Source organism: Dipodomys merriami, unplaced genomic scaffold (genome assembly GCF_024711535.1).
Source record: "Dipodomys merriami isolate MVZ:Mamm:240054 unplaced genomic scaffold, mDipMer1.0.p SCAF_1, whole genome shotgun sequence".
Classification (NCBI taxonomy): domain Eukaryota; kingdom Metazoa; phylum Chordata; class Mammalia; order Rodentia; family Heteromyidae; genus Dipodomys; species Dipodomys merriami.
The window spans coordinates 125,302,711-125,320,303 of NW_027202270.1; the positions used below are offsets into that span (position 1 = coordinate 125,302,711).

A 17,593-nucleotide genomic window follows, 5' to 3' on the forward strand; every position below is an offset into this window, starting at 1 on the left:
GAGGATTATGGTTCAAAGCCAGCCTGGGCAGGAAAGTCTATGAGACTCTTATCTCCAATAAAACTACTTAGAAAAAGCTAGAAGCTGTGCTGTAGCTCAAGTGGTAGAGTACTAGCCTTGAGCAAAAGAAGCTTAGAAACAGTCAAGCCCTGAGTTCAAGCTCTAGGATTAACAATAACAACAAAAGTAGAAGTCAGGCTACAGGAGCAAGAAGTGACTTAGGGAAGAACTGTGATCTGCTTCTGTCCAGAAAGATACCTTGGGAGGGTAAAAAAAAAAAAAAAAAGGCTGAAAAAAGACACGTGTACTGAGTTCTGATGACTCATGCCTGTCATCTTAGCTACTTGGGAGGCTGAGATTTTTGAGGATTGTGGTTCAAAGCCAGTCCATCAGGAATATTTGTAAGACTTTTATCTTCAATTAACGACCAAAAAGTCCTAAGTGGAGCTATGGCTCAAGTGTTAGAGTGCTAACCTTGAGCAAAAAAGCTCAGGGACAGCATCCAGGTCCTGAGTTCAAGCCCTGGGACCAGCACAAGCAACAACAACAAGAAGAAATGAGAAAGAGGCAATAGAGGAAAATGACAAGAAACAGTACTTATGATGTCTTTCTGAACCAGTTGCCTCATTTTTTTTTCAGCTTTGTCAGATACACCTGCCAAAAGTTATGCTCCAGAGCTGGGGAGGCCTAAGGGGGAATATAGGGTGAGTTATATCTTAATACTGGGATAATGTTTTACACAGTAGAAAGAACTTTGGCATATATTGCCTTAATTTCTGCAACTCTTCAAGCAGTCTTAGAGTCACGGATCATTAACTCCAGGGACATATGAGAAATGCATTGCTTAAGTGATTTTATCATTGCACAACCATCATGGGTATACTTAACTAGATAGTCAAGCCTTTTACACATCTAGGCCATATGATATAGCTTTATTGTCTCAGGGCTATAAATCTGTACAGCATGTTACTGTACCCAATACTATAGGTAACTATTGCACAATGTCAGTATTTGTATAGTTAAACATAGAAAAGGCACAGTAAAAGTATTAGGCAGGCCTGAAATGATGCTGCATGCCTGCAATCTAAGTAATAGGGAGGCAGAGGAAGGAAGATCATGTATTCCAGGCTCTCCAAACTAGATAGGAAGACCCTGTCTTAAAACAAACAAACAAACAAAAAAAAACAAGTACAGTAACAACAACCTAGCAAATAGGAATTCCATTATAATCTTACAGGACCACCATTGTATATGTGTTGCATTGTTGATTAAAATATCATTATGCAAGGCATGACTGTATTTTAACCCCCTTTTATGGATATGAAAACTAAGCTTCTCAACCACAGACTTGCCTGGGGTCTCATAGCCAAGAAAGGGTATAACTTGTACTCACAATCTTTAAAGTCATAGCGATTTTATTATTTTATTGTTTTAAGTAATTTTATCACTGTACAACCATGATAGGCTATAGTTAAATAAACTAGATGGTCAAGCCTGTTACACATCTAGGCTACATGATGTAGCTTTATTGTTGTAATATCCTTGCTCACTCAGTCCTAGCATCCTTTTTTTTTAAAAAAAATCCATTCTGCTACATTTTGAAGGCTATACTTTGAAACTCAGCAATAATCACCACAGTGTGGAAATTTGGTGGAGCTCATATTTCCATGAAGCATATAAAATAAGCAAATTGGGCTAGGAATGTGGCTTAGTGGTAGAACGCTTGCCTTGTATGCATGAAGCCCTGGGTTCAATTCCTTAGTACCACATAAACAGAAAAAGGCAAAGGTGCACTGTGGTCCAATTGGTAGAAAGCTAGCCTTGAGTAAAAGAAGCTCAGAGACAGTGCCCAGGCCCCGAGTACAAGCCCAAGGCCTAGCAAAAAATAAAAAATAAAAATAAATAAAATAAAAAATAAAGCAAATTGATTCATAAGGAAGACATATATTCTAAGATGCAAAAAAGAATCTCTCTCAAATGTCTTTCCCTCTCTTGACCAAAAGTGTTAAGTATTAGAATCTTGAAACTTGACTGTAATTGCATGAAGGGGTTGAAATCCTGAACCACTGGACATGAAAAGTTCTGCTCTGTCAGTTGGTTTATCTCAGTATGAGCAGTTTCTTCCTGCTTGTGTCACCCTGATATAGCTCATTCAGAAACTAAAAACAAAACTATTCCAGTTCTTCATTTATTCTCAGTTCCCTCTCATAAAATATTTCTGAAATTGTGCTGGTGCACATAATTCTGAGCTTTATGTGCTGCTGATATTACAGGATTACAGCAATGACTGGAGCCCCAGTGATACAGTCCGACGCCTTAGGAAAGGCAAGGTAAGGTCATTGGAGAGCAAATTTTTGTGGATTCTTTGGTCAGCTGTATCAGTTGTTCCCACTTGGAGGATTTCTTGCCCATTTGCTAAATGAAATAGAAAAATTTGGCTGGGAAGGTGGCTCAGTGGTAGAGTGCTTGCCTTGCATGCATGAGGCCCTGGGTTCGATTCCTTAGTACCACATAAGCAGAAAAAGCTGGAAGGGGCATGGTGGCTCAAGTGGTAGAGTGCTAGCCTTGAGCTGAGGAGCTGAGGGACAGCGCCCAGGCCCAGAGTTAAGGCCCCACAACCAACATTTAAAAAAAAAAAAAAAAAGAAAAGAAAAATTTGCTAAGGTTGAAAATTAGGGCTGGGAATGTGGCTTAGTGGTAGAATGCTTGCCTAGCATCCATGAAGTTCTGGGTTCCATTCCTCCGTACCACATAAACAGAAAAAGCCAGAAATGGCAATGTGGCTCAAGTGGTAGAGTGCTAGCCTGGAGCAAAAGCAGCTCAGGGACAGTACCCAGACCCTGAGTTCAAGACCAAAAGAAAAAAATAAAAAGACTTGAGGGTCATCTTTTTTGTTTAGGGCTATGATCCATTGTGAGTTAATTTTTATATTTGATGTGAGATAAATATCGACGTTTATTTGTTCTTTTTTTTTTTTTTGTCCAGTCGTGGGGCCTGAACTCTGGGCCTAGGCGCTGTCCCTCAGCTCTTCAGCTCAAGGCTAGCACTCTACCACTTGAGCCACAGCGCCACTTCTGGCTTTTTTCTTTTTGCTTATGTAGTGCTGAGGAATTGAACCCAGGGCCTCAGGCATGCAAGGCAAGCGCTCTACCACTGAGCCATCTTCCCAGCCCTGTTCATTTTTTTTTTTAAAACCATGTACAGCCCCACTTTTTTCCAGCACTGTTTGTCAAAAGATTGTCTTTGTCTGGCACCGGTGGCTCATGCCTATAATCCTAGCTACTCAGGAGGCTGAGATCTGAGGATCATAGTTCAAAGAGCCAGCCTGGGCAGGAAAGTGCATGAGACTCTTATCTCCAATAAACCACCAGGAAGCTGGAAGTAGCACTGTGGCTCAAGTGGTAGAGTGCTAGCCTTGAGCTGAAGAGCTCAGGGACAGCACCCAATTCTAGAGTTCAAGCCCCATGACTGACCAAAAAAAAAAAATTGTCTTTATTGAACTACTTTGTAGGGGTTTTTTGTTTGTTTTTGTGCCAGTCCTGATGCTGTAACTAAGGGGTGTGGGCATTGTCCCTGAGCTGCTTTCGCTCAAGGCTAGTGCTCTATCACTTGAGACACAGCTCCACTTCTGACTTTTTTTTTGCTGATTAATTTGGAGATAAGAGTATCCTGGACTTACCTGCCTGGGCTGGCTTTGAACCACAATTCTCATATCTCAGCCTCCTGAGTAGCTAAGATTACAGGTGTGAGCCACCAGCACCCAGGTTTTTTTTTGTTAATCAGTTGACTGTATGTAAGTCTATTTCTAGAAGACTTAATTCTTTTTTCAAACTATCTTTAGTTGTGCAAAGTATAGATGACTTTTTAACATTAATTTGTCTATCTTTTACTCAATAGCATGTAGTAAATGTTGAAATGTTGAAATCAGGCATTCTCAATTCTCTTGAAATTTTTAATTCTTGGTCATGGGGCTTGAACTCTGGGCCTGGTCACTGTCCCTGAGCTCTTCAGCTCAAGGCTAGCACTCTACCACTTGAGCCACAGTGCTACTTCTAGTTTTCTGGTGGTTTATTGGAGATAAGAGTCTCAGCACTTTCCTGCCCAGGCTGGCTTTGAACTGCGATCCTCAGATTTCAGCCTCCTGAATAGCTAGGATTATATGCATGAGCCACTGGTGCCCAGCTTCTCTTGAAATTTTCAACCTTTAGCATTGTTCTTTGCTTCCAAACTTGTTTTGGTTATTCTAGATCCTTGATTTTATAGATTATAGTACCAGTTTGACTATAAAAAGGTGCTAGAATTTTTATTGGACTTCCATTGAATCTTTAATTTTGAGAAAATTAACATATTAACTTATGGATCATAGACCTTAATGTAAGTGTGTGCTAAATCTAAAAAAGTTCCATAAGAAAATATAGGTGAGGAAGTAGATCTATGACTCAAATGATAGAATGCTAACTTGAGCACAAAAGCTCAGGGATAGTACTCAGACCCTGAGGTCAAGGCCCAGAACTGGCACAGAAAAGAGAGAGAGAGAGAAAGAGAGAGAGAGAACTTTATTTGGGTTGGAATCATGGCTCTAGTGGTAGAATGCTAGCAAATGAGTGAAAGCAACTATCAAATATTGAGTTCAAGTCCTGGTCTCAGACAAAAAAGAAAAGGTTAGAGATTTATTCCCTAGGACACAAAAAGCATCAGCCATTAAAAAAAAAAAGACAAAATGGATTTCATCAAAATAGAAACATTTTGTTTTTTCAAAACACTATTGGAAGCCTTAAAAGATTTACTAATAGCTGGGTGCCAGTGGCTCATGCCTATAATCCTAGTTACTCAGGAGGCTGAGATCTGAGGATTATGATTCAAAGCTAGCCTGGGCAGGAAAGTCCATGAGACTTTTATCTCCAATTAATTACCAGAAAACCAGAAGTGAAACTGTGGTTCAAGTGGTAGAGCACTTCACCTTGAGCTGAAGAGCTCAGGGACAACAACAACAACAAAAAAAGATTTACTATTACGAAGGTATACTTTTATCTGGAACATATAAAGAAGTCTATATAACTGGTAAGATAGAAAGGCCAAGTTGGGCACTCAGGAGGCTGACATCTTTGGATCACAGTTTTAAGTCAGCCTGGGCAGAAAAGTCTGTGACACTCTCCTCTCAAGTTAACTACCAAAAAGCTGGCTGTGTAAGTGTAGAGTGCTAGCCTAACTTTGAGCAAAAGAAGCTCAGGGGTAGGCCCTGAGTTCAAGGACTGGCAGAGAGAGAGGAGAGAGAGAGGGGAGAGAGAGAGGAGAGAACGCCAATAGAAATTGGCACAAAAGGGCTGGGAAGGTGGCTCAGTGGTAGAGCGCTTGCCTTGCATGCATGAGGCCCTGGGTTCAATTCCTCAGCACCACATAAGTAGAAAAAGCCGGAAGTGGCACTGTGGCTCAAGTAGTAGAACACTAACCTTGAACTGAAGAGCTGAGGGGGACAGCACCCAGGCCCAGTGTTCAGGCCCCAGGACCGACAAAAAATAAATGAATAAATGAATAAATGGTATTCATGTCACTAATTTTATTCAGCAGGTTGAGATCTGAGGATCAGCATTTGTTGCCAGCCTGGAGAAGGAAAGTCCATAAGACTTTTATTTACAATTAACAAGCAAAATGTTGCAAGTGTGACTGTGGCTCAAGTGATAGAGTGCTAGTCTTGAGTGAAAAAGCTAAAGAACAGTTCCCCAGATCCAAGTTCAACCCCAGTATTGGCACCAAAAACTCTGGTGGCTCATAGTTGTCAAACGGGCTACTCAAGAAATTTGAGATCTGAGGATTGTGATCCAAAGCCAGCCCAGACTTTTATTCCCAGTTAACCAGTTAAATTCTGGAAGTGGAATGGCTCAAGCAGCAGAGGGCCAGACTTGAGTAAAGGGGAAAAAAAGCCAAGTCAGAGCCCAAGGCCCTGAGTTTATTACAAAATAGTACTTAATATACACATGAGAATAGAATAATGAAATTAGTTAAAAATTGGCTAAAAAGGGGGGGGGAGGATTGAGTGGGGGGGCAGGGGGAGGATGGGAAGGGATGGGAAGGGGAAACAAAGGAGGAGACTACAATGCTTGATAAGAAATGTACTCATTATCTTGCCCATGTAATTGTAACTCCTCTGTACAGTATTTTCACAAAAAAAAATTGGCTAAAAAGGGTAGACAGGAATAAGAAAGAACAATAGAGTGTGAATTTGATCAAGGAACATTGTATGTGTATATAGAAATCTAACAAGCAATACATGTACATGCAAATACTTAGGCCCAAATGTTCATAGCAACTTTATTCATGGAAGCCCCCAAAGTTGAAGCCATGTAAATGTCTATCAGTAGGTATTGGATTAATTAGTATATTTATTTAATAGAGAATGGTTTGGCAATAAAGAGGCATGAGCTAGTATTACTTAGCACAACATATGGTTTCCTCTCAGAAACATGATGTTGAGTGAGTGAAGTCAGTTGCAGAAGAGTACAACTTAATTTATTTATATTTTTTTGTGCCAGACCTAGGGCTTGAACTCAGGGCCTAGGCTCTGTCCCTGACCTTTTCATGTCAAGGCTAGTGCTATATCACTTGAGCCATAGCTCCACTTCCTGGTGTTTTTGGTAATTTAGTGGAGATAAGAGTCTCACAGACTTCCCTGTCTGCGCTGGCTTCAAATTGTGATCCTTAGATCTCAGCCTTCTGAGTAGTTAGGATTACAGGTGTGAGCCACTGGCACCTCAGTACTTTTTTTTAATTAAAAAATTATTATTTTCCTTATTGTTATTATAAAGGTGATGTACAGAGGGATTACAATTACAGGTCAAGTAATGAGTATAATTCCTCTCATACCGTGTCTTCCTTTCCCTCAGGCTTTCCTAGCACAACTTTATTTATTTATTTTGTCAGTGATGGGGCTTGAACTCTGGTCCTGGACACTGTCTCTGAGCTCTTCAGCTCAAGGCAAGTGCTCTACCAATTGAACCACAATGCCACTTCTGGTTTTCTGGTGGTTAATTGGAAATGAGTCTCACAGACTTTCCTGCCCCAGCTGGCTTTGAACCATGATCCTCAGATCTCAGCCTCCTGAGTAGCTAGGATTATGGGTGTGAGCCACCAGCACCCCACTTACAACTTTATTTTTATGGAATACTAAGAAAGACCAAATTATAGTGGCTAACAACAGATAAATGTTGTCAGAGGATAAGTATAGAAAGAGGGCATTACTGCAAGTGGACAAAGGGACTACCTTCAGATGATGAAAACGTTCTGGGTCTTTGCTGTGATGGTGGTTACATTGATGTATACTCTTTAGAAAACACACTGAACTATAAATGAGTAGTTTTATTATACATTATTAGAAAAACATCAGGTATCTCTATCTGTTGTGGTCTAGACTTCAGGACATAAACATTTTGTGGGGCTTCAGTTTGAACTAGACCAGGTGTGGGACCTGCTGTCCACACAGTACTGAGGACTACAGGTTAAACATAAGGAGCCATTCCTTGGGAATGTTCCTTGGGAACATTTCCTTTCATCATGGCTCATTTCAGGGACAAAGGAGTGTAGGAAATTCTCTTCTTTACTCCTGTGCCTTTATTTTTGCCAGGTCTGCTCACTGGAGAGATTCCGCTCCTTACAGGACAAGCTACAACTCCTAGAAGAGGCAGTCAGCATGCATGATGGAAATGTTATTACTGCTGTAAGTTGTGGACTTTTATTGTCATTTATTTTGTTTTCATTGGTTTCTAAAAATCCAGTTAAAATTGACTTTGAACACTTTGTGTTCAATGTCAAGTAAAGACAAAGGCTTTTTCCTCAAGGTATAGGATTCACAGCATTCCATGCTGCAGGGATCAGCTAAGGAGACGTAAATTTTATGTGGAGCCTTGTAACCAGAAAACAGAGGTTGGCTATTCTATGTTATTAAAAACGTAATCTGAGGCAGGAGAGATATGGAAGCACTCTCTCTGAGTTATCTCCTACTCAGTAGAGTCACAGCTGTGTGGACTCCAAGACACAGTTCAGTTCCAAATGTCCATCACCTTTTGCTCCATCCTGCTGAGCAATCTGTCACGTACCAGCATGATTTTTAATGCATTGCTGGCCTCAGTAGACATCAGGCGATCAGGGCAGGGCTGCACAAGCTGCACATTCTTTGTTCTTTTTTTCCCCTAGGTTCTGATTTTCCTGAAGAGGACACTGAGCAAAGGTGAGCATGATTTGAAGGAAATCTTCATTCAGTGAGGTATCTGCCACATTTGAAGGGAGAATGGCATGTGACTTCCATATTAGAATTCACCAGTCTGGTAGAGAGACAGCTGGAGTAGCCTGGCACTTCCGAGCACACGTCGCCCCTCTGAATGCATCCTTCAGGGTAGTTCCCTATATTATCCACCATAGTAACTGCCTCCATTTATTGGGTAGACAGATGGCTGTGTTTGTTTGTGGAAGTGAGAATCTGTGTTAAGTGTCTGCTGTTTGTGTTGTTGAGCACTGAAAAGCTGCTTCAATGGCTGTGAGCTGCTATGGGTTATAGAAGCTGACAATGGTAGGTTGAGCAGATAATGTTTGAGTAGGAAGGCCAATTTCATACTTGAATAATAAGCTTTACTCTTTTCCCCATCTGCCTCTTTCTTCTCACCTGCCAGAGATCCTCTTCCGAGAACTGGAGGTGAGACAGGTTGCCCTAAGACACTTCATTCACTTCCTTAAGGAAATAGGTGATCAAAAGCTGCTAATAGACCTTTTCCGGTAAGAACCAATCCTCTGGTCTGTAAAGCTTATTAAGGACTTTTCAAGGTACTCTGAGGGATACAAAGAAATAGAGGATACTGTCTTTTTTCTGAAATGTGATAGGGTAACAAACTACACAGTCTGTACTAAAGTGACAGTACAGTAGATGATGGTTAAGAACCTGGCTCCAGAGCCAAACCTACCTAGTTTAAATATGAGTGCTACCACTTTGTTAACTTAAGAATGATCTTGGGCTGGGCTCTGGTGGCTCATGCCTGTAGCTACTCAGGAGGCTGAGATCTGAGGATCTCGGTTCAAAGCCAGCCGGGACAGGAAAGTCCATGAGACTCTTATCTCCAATAAACCACCAGAAAACAGGAAGTGGTACTGTGGCTCAAGTGGTAGAGCACTTGCCTTGAGCTGAAGAGCTGAGGGACAGCACCCAGGTCCAGACAAACTTTGTAACACCTTGGTTGTTTTCTCATCTGTAAAATGGGTGATTATGAAGATTGAGAGTTTCAAGTTAGTGTGATAGCCAGCACTAAGCATAATGCCTAGTTTGACATGTTAATCTTTTATTTTTTTTTAATTTTTAATTTTTGCTGGTCCTGGGGTTTGAACTCAGGGTTTGGGCGCTATCGTGAGCTGCTTATTTTTTTGGTCATGAGGCCTGAACTCTGGGCCTGGGTGCTGTCCCTCAGCTCTTCAGTTCAAGGCTAACGCTCAACCATTTGAGCCACAGCGCCACTTCCGGCTTTTTCTGCTTATGTGGTGCTGAGGAATCGAACCCAGGGCCTCATGCATGTGAGGTAAGCACTCTACCACTGAGCCAACTTCCCAGCACCATGAGCTTCTTGTGCTCGACTAGTGTTCTATCACTTGAGCCACATCTTCACTTCTTGTTTTTTGTTTTTTTTGTTTTTCTGTTTTGTTATTTTATTGGAGATAAGAATCTCATGGACTTTACTGCCCCAACTGGCTTCAAACTGCAATCCTCAGATCTTAGCCTCCTGAGTAGCGAGGATTATAGGCATGAGCCATCGATGCCCAGCTAATCTATTTTTTTATACATTTCTTTTCAAATTAAAAAAAATATTTTTGTTTATGTGGTACTGTTTATGTGGCCTCATGCATGCTAGGCAAGCTCTCTACTACTAGACCACATTACCAGCCTCCCCCCCTTTTTTTTTGTTGGTCATGGGCCTTGAACTCTGGGCCTAGATGCTGTCCCTGAGCTCTTCAGCTCAAGGTGAGCGCCACAGCACTATTTCGGTTTTCTAAGTGGTTTATTGGAGATAAGATCCTCACCAACTGACCTTCCTGCCCAGGCTGGCTTTAAACTATGATTCTCAGATCTCAGCCTCCTGTGTAACTAGGATTACAGGCATGAGCCACCAATGCCCTGCTCCAATTTTTTTTAAAGCATTTTCTTATAAAAGACCTAAAGATACCTTTCATTGTTTGGTCCTAAGTGATGCCAATGAGAAGCACAGTGGTAAAGAAGAAACTAATTTTCACTCAGGCTACTCAAGAAACGTTTCAGAATTGACTAGGATTTGAATTGTGCCTATGAGGCTAGGTAAGATTCTGCTAGCTAAGTGGTAGGCCATTTGTGCTAGGGGCAGAAGAAGGTTGAAGATAATCTTCAATCATGTTTTCTTTCCCTGTTTCACTCCAGTAAGTGCAGACTATTTCCCAACCTTAGATTAAAATGTGTGTGTACTTTTGTAGCCTTCATCATTGTCAGAGAAGAGGTTTGAATGTTTGTTTAGGCTCTTTGGCCCAGGGTAACTACCAGAACAGTGATGAGTAGCCTCAGAGAGCAGGGTGGGGAAAGCAGGTTAACTGGGTCGGGTCAAGATTGTAGCTAGCCATCCGGAATTTGTATAAGAAGATTTGCTCATAAAGCTGGCTATTTTCTTCCTATGACTCTACCTCATTCCTACCCAATCAATAATGTATTATCAAGCATTGCCTCCTTGCCATAACAATGATATTCATCATGGTATATTCAGAAGGAGGAGGAACCAGAGGCAGTCTTCATGATTTAAGGACTTAATGTAACCATTGGGGAAGACCAAATATATTGTATGCTATACATAAGAAGAGTAAACATGGATACAGAATAACTATTTTCAGGATTGTTTTGACAGAACGGAGTGATTTTATTTTTTTTTATTTTTATTTTTTGTTGTTTTTTTTTTTGGTCTTTCGTGGGGCTTGAACTCTGGGCTTGGGCACTGCCCCTGTGCTTTTCAGCTCAAGGCAAGCTCTCTACCGCTTGAGCCACAGCGCCAGTTCTGGTTTTCTAGTGGTTTATTGGAGATAAAAGTCTCATGGACTTTCCTTGCCTGGGCTGGCTTTGAACCATTATCCTCAGATCTCAGCCTCCTGAGTAGCTAGGATTATAGGCATGAGCCACCGGCGCCTGGATGATTTTAGTTTCTTTTGTTTTTTGTTTTTTTCCAGTCCTGGAGCATGAATTCAGGTCCTAGGCGCTGTCCCTGAGCCTCTTTGTGCCCAAAGTTAGCATTCTACCACTTGAGTCACAGCTCCACTTCTGATTTTCTGGTGGTTAATTGGAGATAAGAGTCTCATGGGCTTTCTGTCCAAGCTGACTGGTTTTAACTTTTAATAAATAAGCAAATAAAGTTTTACTGTGAATTAGAGTAGGTTTTGTTTAAGCTCTTAGTGTACAGTGTTGCCTCCTTGTCCTTTTTGTTTAGCTAGGAAGAACAAATGCACTGTTTCACAAGCATTGCTGGTGGTAGTTTAAGAGGAGGGCTTTTGGATGGAAGGAAACAAGTTTGAACTGTATTTCTCCTTAGAGCTACATTTTGTTTAGTGAGGTAAAATGCCGCACATCAGTATATAAAAATGCTTTGCTCTCTTCTGTTTCTTCCCAGGTTCCTAGATAGAACAGAAGAACTGGCGGTAAGTGTGGTGTTTGTTTCAACTGGGGACATGTTAAACAGACATCTAAACCCAGCTTCCATGATTACCAGACAAGTCAAATGATATATTGTTTTATTTTCTTTTTTACATGTTCATTTGGTTGGGTTTATGTGTAAATTTTATTTAAAATGAATGAAAACTAGCTGATCAATTTGTATTTCATTTTTAAAAGTTGTTCTCAAATCAGGTTTGAAGGAACTTTTTGGTTTTAGCACAAACACCAACCAAAACAGTGAAAGTTAAGAGAGTAAGAAATCATTGGGGGCTGGGAAGGTGGCTCAGTGGTAGAGCGCTTGCCTTGCATGCATAAGGCCCTGCGTTCTATTCCTCAGCACCATATAAGCAAAAAGAAAAAAGCCAGAAGTGGCACTGTGGCTCAAGTGGTAGAGTGCTAGCCTTGAGCTGAAGAGCTGAGGGACAGCGCCCAGGCCCAGAGTTCAGGCCCCACGACCAGACAAAAAAAAAAAAAACAGAGTAAGAAATCGGACACATGTTGAAGAGGAAAACAAATCAGGCTTGTGGTATACCAGGATACATTTTGCTGAGACCTTAGTGGCCAATGTGAAAATTGATTTTTGACTGATTTGTCTTAGACTCAAATGGAGTACAGGAACAAATCTGAAATTTCACCAGAAACATAATTGCATTATTAAAACTTTAGTGAAGCATTTTTGTTTTTTAAATATTTACTATTATTTTATCTTTAAGTAGTTGTACAAAGGCATTTTTAATTCAACCTGTCAATTTCCGAGTATGATGCATTAGAAATTATTATTTACCAAATATTTTATAAAATTTGTATTATATGTTATTTGTTTTTCTTTGTTATATCTGTTTCAAAAAAGACATTCTCCTGCCTAAAGTTATTACATTTTTTAAAAATATCAGTGTGTTTATTTATTTACCAGTTTGGTTTTCACCAAGTTTTTACAAAGTTTTTAATAAATGTATATAAAATCAGATTTCATAATCATCACTAATAGACACTTCTACATGAAGCTTATTAGTCTGTTGTATGCTAAGAACAAATCTTAGGCTTCTTGCATGCTAAGCCACATCTCTTCTATACTTGGCCTATTCCCCCAGCCCTACATCAAGGTTTTATTGTGTTTTTTGTTTGTTTGTTTGTTTTTTTGCCAGTCCTGGGGCTTGAACTCAGGGCCTGGGCACTGTCTCTGAGCTTTTGGTCAAGGCTAGCACTCTACCACTTGAGCCACACCACCATTTCCAGCCTTTTCTGTTTATGTAGCACTGAGGAATAGAACCCAGGGCTTCAAGCATGCTAGGCAAGCACTCTACCACTAAGCCACATTCCCAGCCTGTGTTTTGTTGTGTTTTAATCTCAAAATAGAAGCCACATAAGAAGATTTTTCTTTCAGTTATATGTAGTATTTGAATATGAATAGTTATAGCTATGAAAAATAAGTCAGATTGACATGATATTGTTAAGTGTTAGTATTTATGTACTATCATTAATCACATACATAGTTGAGAATGTCAAACATAATTTCAGTAAACATTTAGCTCTCTGTAAAAAGCTAAAGCAAAGTAGCTATATTAGTTAAATACTGTAATACTAAAGCCAAACTCAAAGGTAAATTGAGATTGTGTATCTACTTCTATTGTAGGTTAGCACTATCCATTTGCAATTCCTGTAACGATAGGAATAGTCTACATTTATGCCATCTGATATGTTAGTTATAGCTATGGGGTACTTATGGCTACTGTAACTAAGTACCTTTTTTTTTTGGTCAGTCGTGAGGCTGACAAAACTCAGTGCCAGGGCATTTTTCTGAGTTTTTTTTTTTTTTTTTTTTCCCCTCAAAGCTAGCACTTTACCACTTTGAGCCACTTCCAGTTTTCTGGTGGTTAATTGGAGGTAAGAGTCTCAGGGACTTTCTTGCCTGGGCTGGCTTTGAAACACCATCCTAAGATCTCAGCTTCCTGAGTAGCCAGAATTACAGATGTGAGCCACCAGCACCTGGCTCTAAATTTTTTATTTAATTAAATTTAGTTAACTAAATGTGGATAATGACTGCCTCATTGGAGAGTACAGTTCAGGATAATCCTACCAGTGATTTGTGTATGTGTGTGCATATATGTGTTTATGCACGCACGCATGCATGCACCAGTCTTGGGGCTTCAACTTAGGGCCTTGGCACTGACCCTGAGCTTTTTTGCTCAAGGCTAGTGTTTACCACGTGAGCCACAGCTCCGCTTCTGGCTTTTTTGGTGCTTAATTGGAAAAAAGAGTTTCACCAACTTTTCTGCCAAGGCTGGCTTTGAATCACAATCCTCAGATCTCAGGCTTCTGAGTAGCTAGGATTACAGATGTGAGCCACAGATGCCCAGCTCCTATCAGTAATTTTATTTTATTAAAAATTTGTCTTGTTATTATAAAGTTGATACACAGAGGATTTATAGTGACATGTCAGGTAAAGGGTACATTTCTTTTTGGACAGTGTCACCCTTCCCTTGCTCTCTCCCTTAGTTTTTTTCCTTTCCCATCCCACTTACAAGTTGTATAGTTCATTTTCACCATTGTGTCCAGTGAGGCTATCAGTGATTTTAAATCACACTTTTCCCTGTTTCTGTCTCAATACACACATGACTGCTCCCAGAGGGAATCAGAAAATGAGGAGTCTGGTTGTTTAAAATTCTTATTTAATTTGTTCTCATGTGTGTTTCTCTGTCTCTGGGTCTCTTACTTTGTGGTGCTAGAGATTGAACCATGCCAAGCTAAGGGTCTACCACTAAGTTATATCTCTAGCCCCCTCACTCTCCTAAGGAGACAAGGTAACTTAAAGCTGTTCTTTTAAAATTTTTTTTTACAGTTATCCCACTATCGAGAGCATTTGAACATTCAGGACTCTGAAAAACGAAAAGAATTTCTGAAGACCTGCATTGGGTATGTATGGGAGAAAATTAATTTTAAGTGTAAATACCTTATGCAGAAGGAATGAAGAAAATAAAGAGGGTGGAATAGATAGAAAGGAAGGGAAAGGCTAACAGTGAATCAGATGCATTGTATGTTTATATTTAATTATGATACTTGTCTCTGAAATCCCTAGAATCTGATGTGTAGTCCAACCTTTTTTCTAGAATATAAGTCCTTGTTTTTTTTTTAAAGCCCCAACTACTAAACCACCTCTAATGGGGTGATTGTTGGGTAGCTTTCATTATTGGACAGTACCTCATTATGTTGAACTGAAACTTGCTTCTCTGTAAACTTGCTTCTCTTTTTAAAAAGAAGTTAGACATCATTTTTATTTATATCTTGAAGATCTCTGTATCTTTTTTTGTTTGTTTTTTGTCCGTCAGTTGGTCATGGGGCTTGAACCCTGGGCCTGGGTGCTATCTCTGAGCTTTTCAGCTTACAGCAAGTGCTTTAGGACTTGAGCCACAGCTCCACTTCGTTTTATGGTGGTTAATTGGAGATGAGAGTCTCACAGTTCCTGCCTGGGCTGGCTTTGAACTGGGATTCTCAGATCTCAGCCTCCTGAGTAGCTAGGATTATAGGCGTGGGCCACCAGCGCCCAGCTGATCTCTGTATCTTTTAAGATGGATATATAGTCTTCCATTAGTCCTTGCTTCTTTAGGTTTGGTGTTCACAGTTCTTTCAGCCATCTTAAATGTGACGTGATTTTTAGGTTTCATACTTATTTGCTTATAACTATGTAATCTTTAATTTTACGATTAATATAAAGTGAGTATATCATACAGCTTTGGAGAAAAAGGAGAAAAGTTAGGGTCATGAAAAAACTAGGACTTACTGCTTTCTCTTTTTATCACTTACAAAAATTTATCATGATTTACACTTCCCTAGGATAGCCTAGTTGAATTTCACAACTCTTCCAGGAAAATAGGGAGCACTTCTAATGGATAGAGTTATGAACTGAGGGCTTAAAAGCTGAGTTTTATTTTTGGCCTTACCTATTGATGTATCATATGATTTAGGCAAGAACATTGTCCCTAAATTTCTTCATGATCTTATGATCATAGTTTTGAAGATGAGCTCCTTGATATTTATATAGAATTTTGCTATCCTTGCTAATCTTCAAACCTACTGCCAGTCTATATCATTTTATTTACTTTTTCTCTATAATTAAAAAAAAACCAGCTAACAAGCTGGGCACTGGTAACTCTTATCTGTAATTCTACTACTCAGGAGGCTGAACTCTGGAGGATTACAGTTCAAGGCTAGCCCAGCAGAAAAGTCCACTAGATTCCATCCCCAAAATACCAGCAAAAAACAAGGCTCAATAGAATAGAATGCCAGCCCAGAAAGTAGGAGGCCTTGAGTTCAATTCCCAGTACTACCAAAAATAAAAAGGCTAACAACTTTAAGTGCTCCTTAAGTAGAGCTAGTCAATGACATTAACCACAGAGCTTCTCGGGATGTACAGGATGGATGGTTGACTGGGTTTGCTTGCTAGCTCTGTGACTCCTTTATCAATGTCCACCTTTAGGTTGCTGTAAATGTGAATTCAGATCAGACTTGTGAAACACTATGGACCTCTATGATGATTTGGTTTAGTTGGGTTTGTTTCCTTTTTGCATAGAGAAAGAGGTACTAACCTTCTGGCCCTCTACCAGTTTGCCATTTTCAGCAGAAGATACTGCACATATACAAGACCATTACACCCTCCTGGAACGTCAGATTATTATTGAGGTTAGACTCCTCCTCTCTAAGTTTTCTACTTCAGTGGCCACACTTAATACCATTGAGCATTCAGGGGACTTTACTCTGCATGTTCTGTTATAGTTTCTGAAGTCCTTCCATTTCCCCTGTACACCACAGGCTGCTGCCTCAGTTGTTCCTTCTCTTCTTACCTGCTGTTAACCTAGAAGTACTTCTTCATCCCAGATTTCTGTCATCACCACTTCTGAAATCTCTTAATCTATCTTAGATTATCATTTTATGTTTTTCCATGTGTGTAAAGAGGAGGTTGCTTGCTAGGCGTGCACTTTACCACTTGAACCATACATCCCAACCTCATTTTATGGATTTTACTGCCCTCCTCTTATCCCTAGGGTATCCTAGGCAATTTCTTTCTTTCTCTCTTTTTTGCTTCATCCCTGGATTGGGAAAAACAACTTCTACTCCTATATTATTAAAGGTCTTTCTCCTTTCTCTGCTCCAGATACTTTTTTTTTTTTTTTTAACTTGGCTTAATCCACAGGCAAATGATCGACATTTAGAGGCAGCAGGACAAACTGAGATCTTCCGAAAGCATCCCCGGAAAGCTTCCATCCTCAACATGCCACTAGTGACAACGCTTTTCTACTCCTGCTTCTATCACTACACGGAGGCTGAGGTACAGGAAAAATACAAATCTTCACACAAGAAGAACATAGTTCCAATTCAGTATCTTTTATTTATTATTTTTATTTTTTATTATGTAGGTAATTGTAGAAAGGAGTTGCCATTTAACAAAGCAGTGTATGAATACAATATATCCGGATCAATGTCACCCTTTCAGAATTCTCACTCATTCCTCCCCTACCCACTTCCTTCCCTTACTCTTCTCAATTCTTTTTTTTTTTTTTTTGAGTCCGGTTGTGGGGCCTGAACTCTGAGCCTGGACGCTGTCCCTCAGCTCTTCAGCTCAAGGCGAGCGCTCTACCACTTGAGCCACAGCGCCACTTCCAGCTTTTTTTCTTTTTGCTTATGTGGTGCTGAGGAATTGAACCCAGGGCCTCAGGCATGCAAGGCAAGCACTCAACCACTGAGCCACCTTCCCAGCCCATCTTCTTAATTTTGTAGGATATACATTGGGTTCTTATCTGCATTTTCCCCCTCTTCTCCTATCTATTCACTCCCCCATTACTCAATCCAGTATCTTGATAGACTCTATTAACAATGGCTATGTAGTGCCTTCAGAAATCTACC

General features: G+C 40.2%; 1 protein-coding gene across 4 annotated transcripts in view; it reads left to right on the forward strand.

The window, feature by feature from the left end:
• Positions 1 to 17,593, forward strand: part of Vipas39 (VPS33B interacting protein, apical-basolateral polarity regulator, spe-39 homolog) — a 37,993-nt gene that overhangs the window by 11,213 nt on the left and 9,187 nt on the right. For all 4 annotated transcript variants that reach the window (XM_070028848.1, XM_070028844.1, XM_070028841.1 and 1 more), the window contains exons 6-14: positions 640 to 704; positions 2,274 to 2,330; positions 7,619 to 7,711; positions 8,188 to 8,221; positions 8,661 to 8,763; positions 11,652 to 11,679; positions 14,535 to 14,608; positions 16,297 to 16,372; positions 16,884 to 17,018. In XM_070028848.1, the coding sequence (XP_069884949.1) occupies positions 640 to 704; positions 2,274 to 2,330; positions 7,619 to 7,711; positions 8,188 to 8,221; positions 8,661 to 8,763; positions 11,652 to 11,679; positions 14,535 to 14,608; positions 16,297 to 16,372; positions 16,884 to 17,018 (665 nt within the window). The remainder of the gene's footprint in view (positions 1 to 639; positions 705 to 2,273; positions 2,331 to 7,618; positions 7,712 to 8,187; positions 8,222 to 8,660; positions 8,764 to 11,651; positions 11,680 to 14,534; positions 14,609 to 16,296; positions 16,373 to 16,883; positions 17,019 to 17,593) is intronic.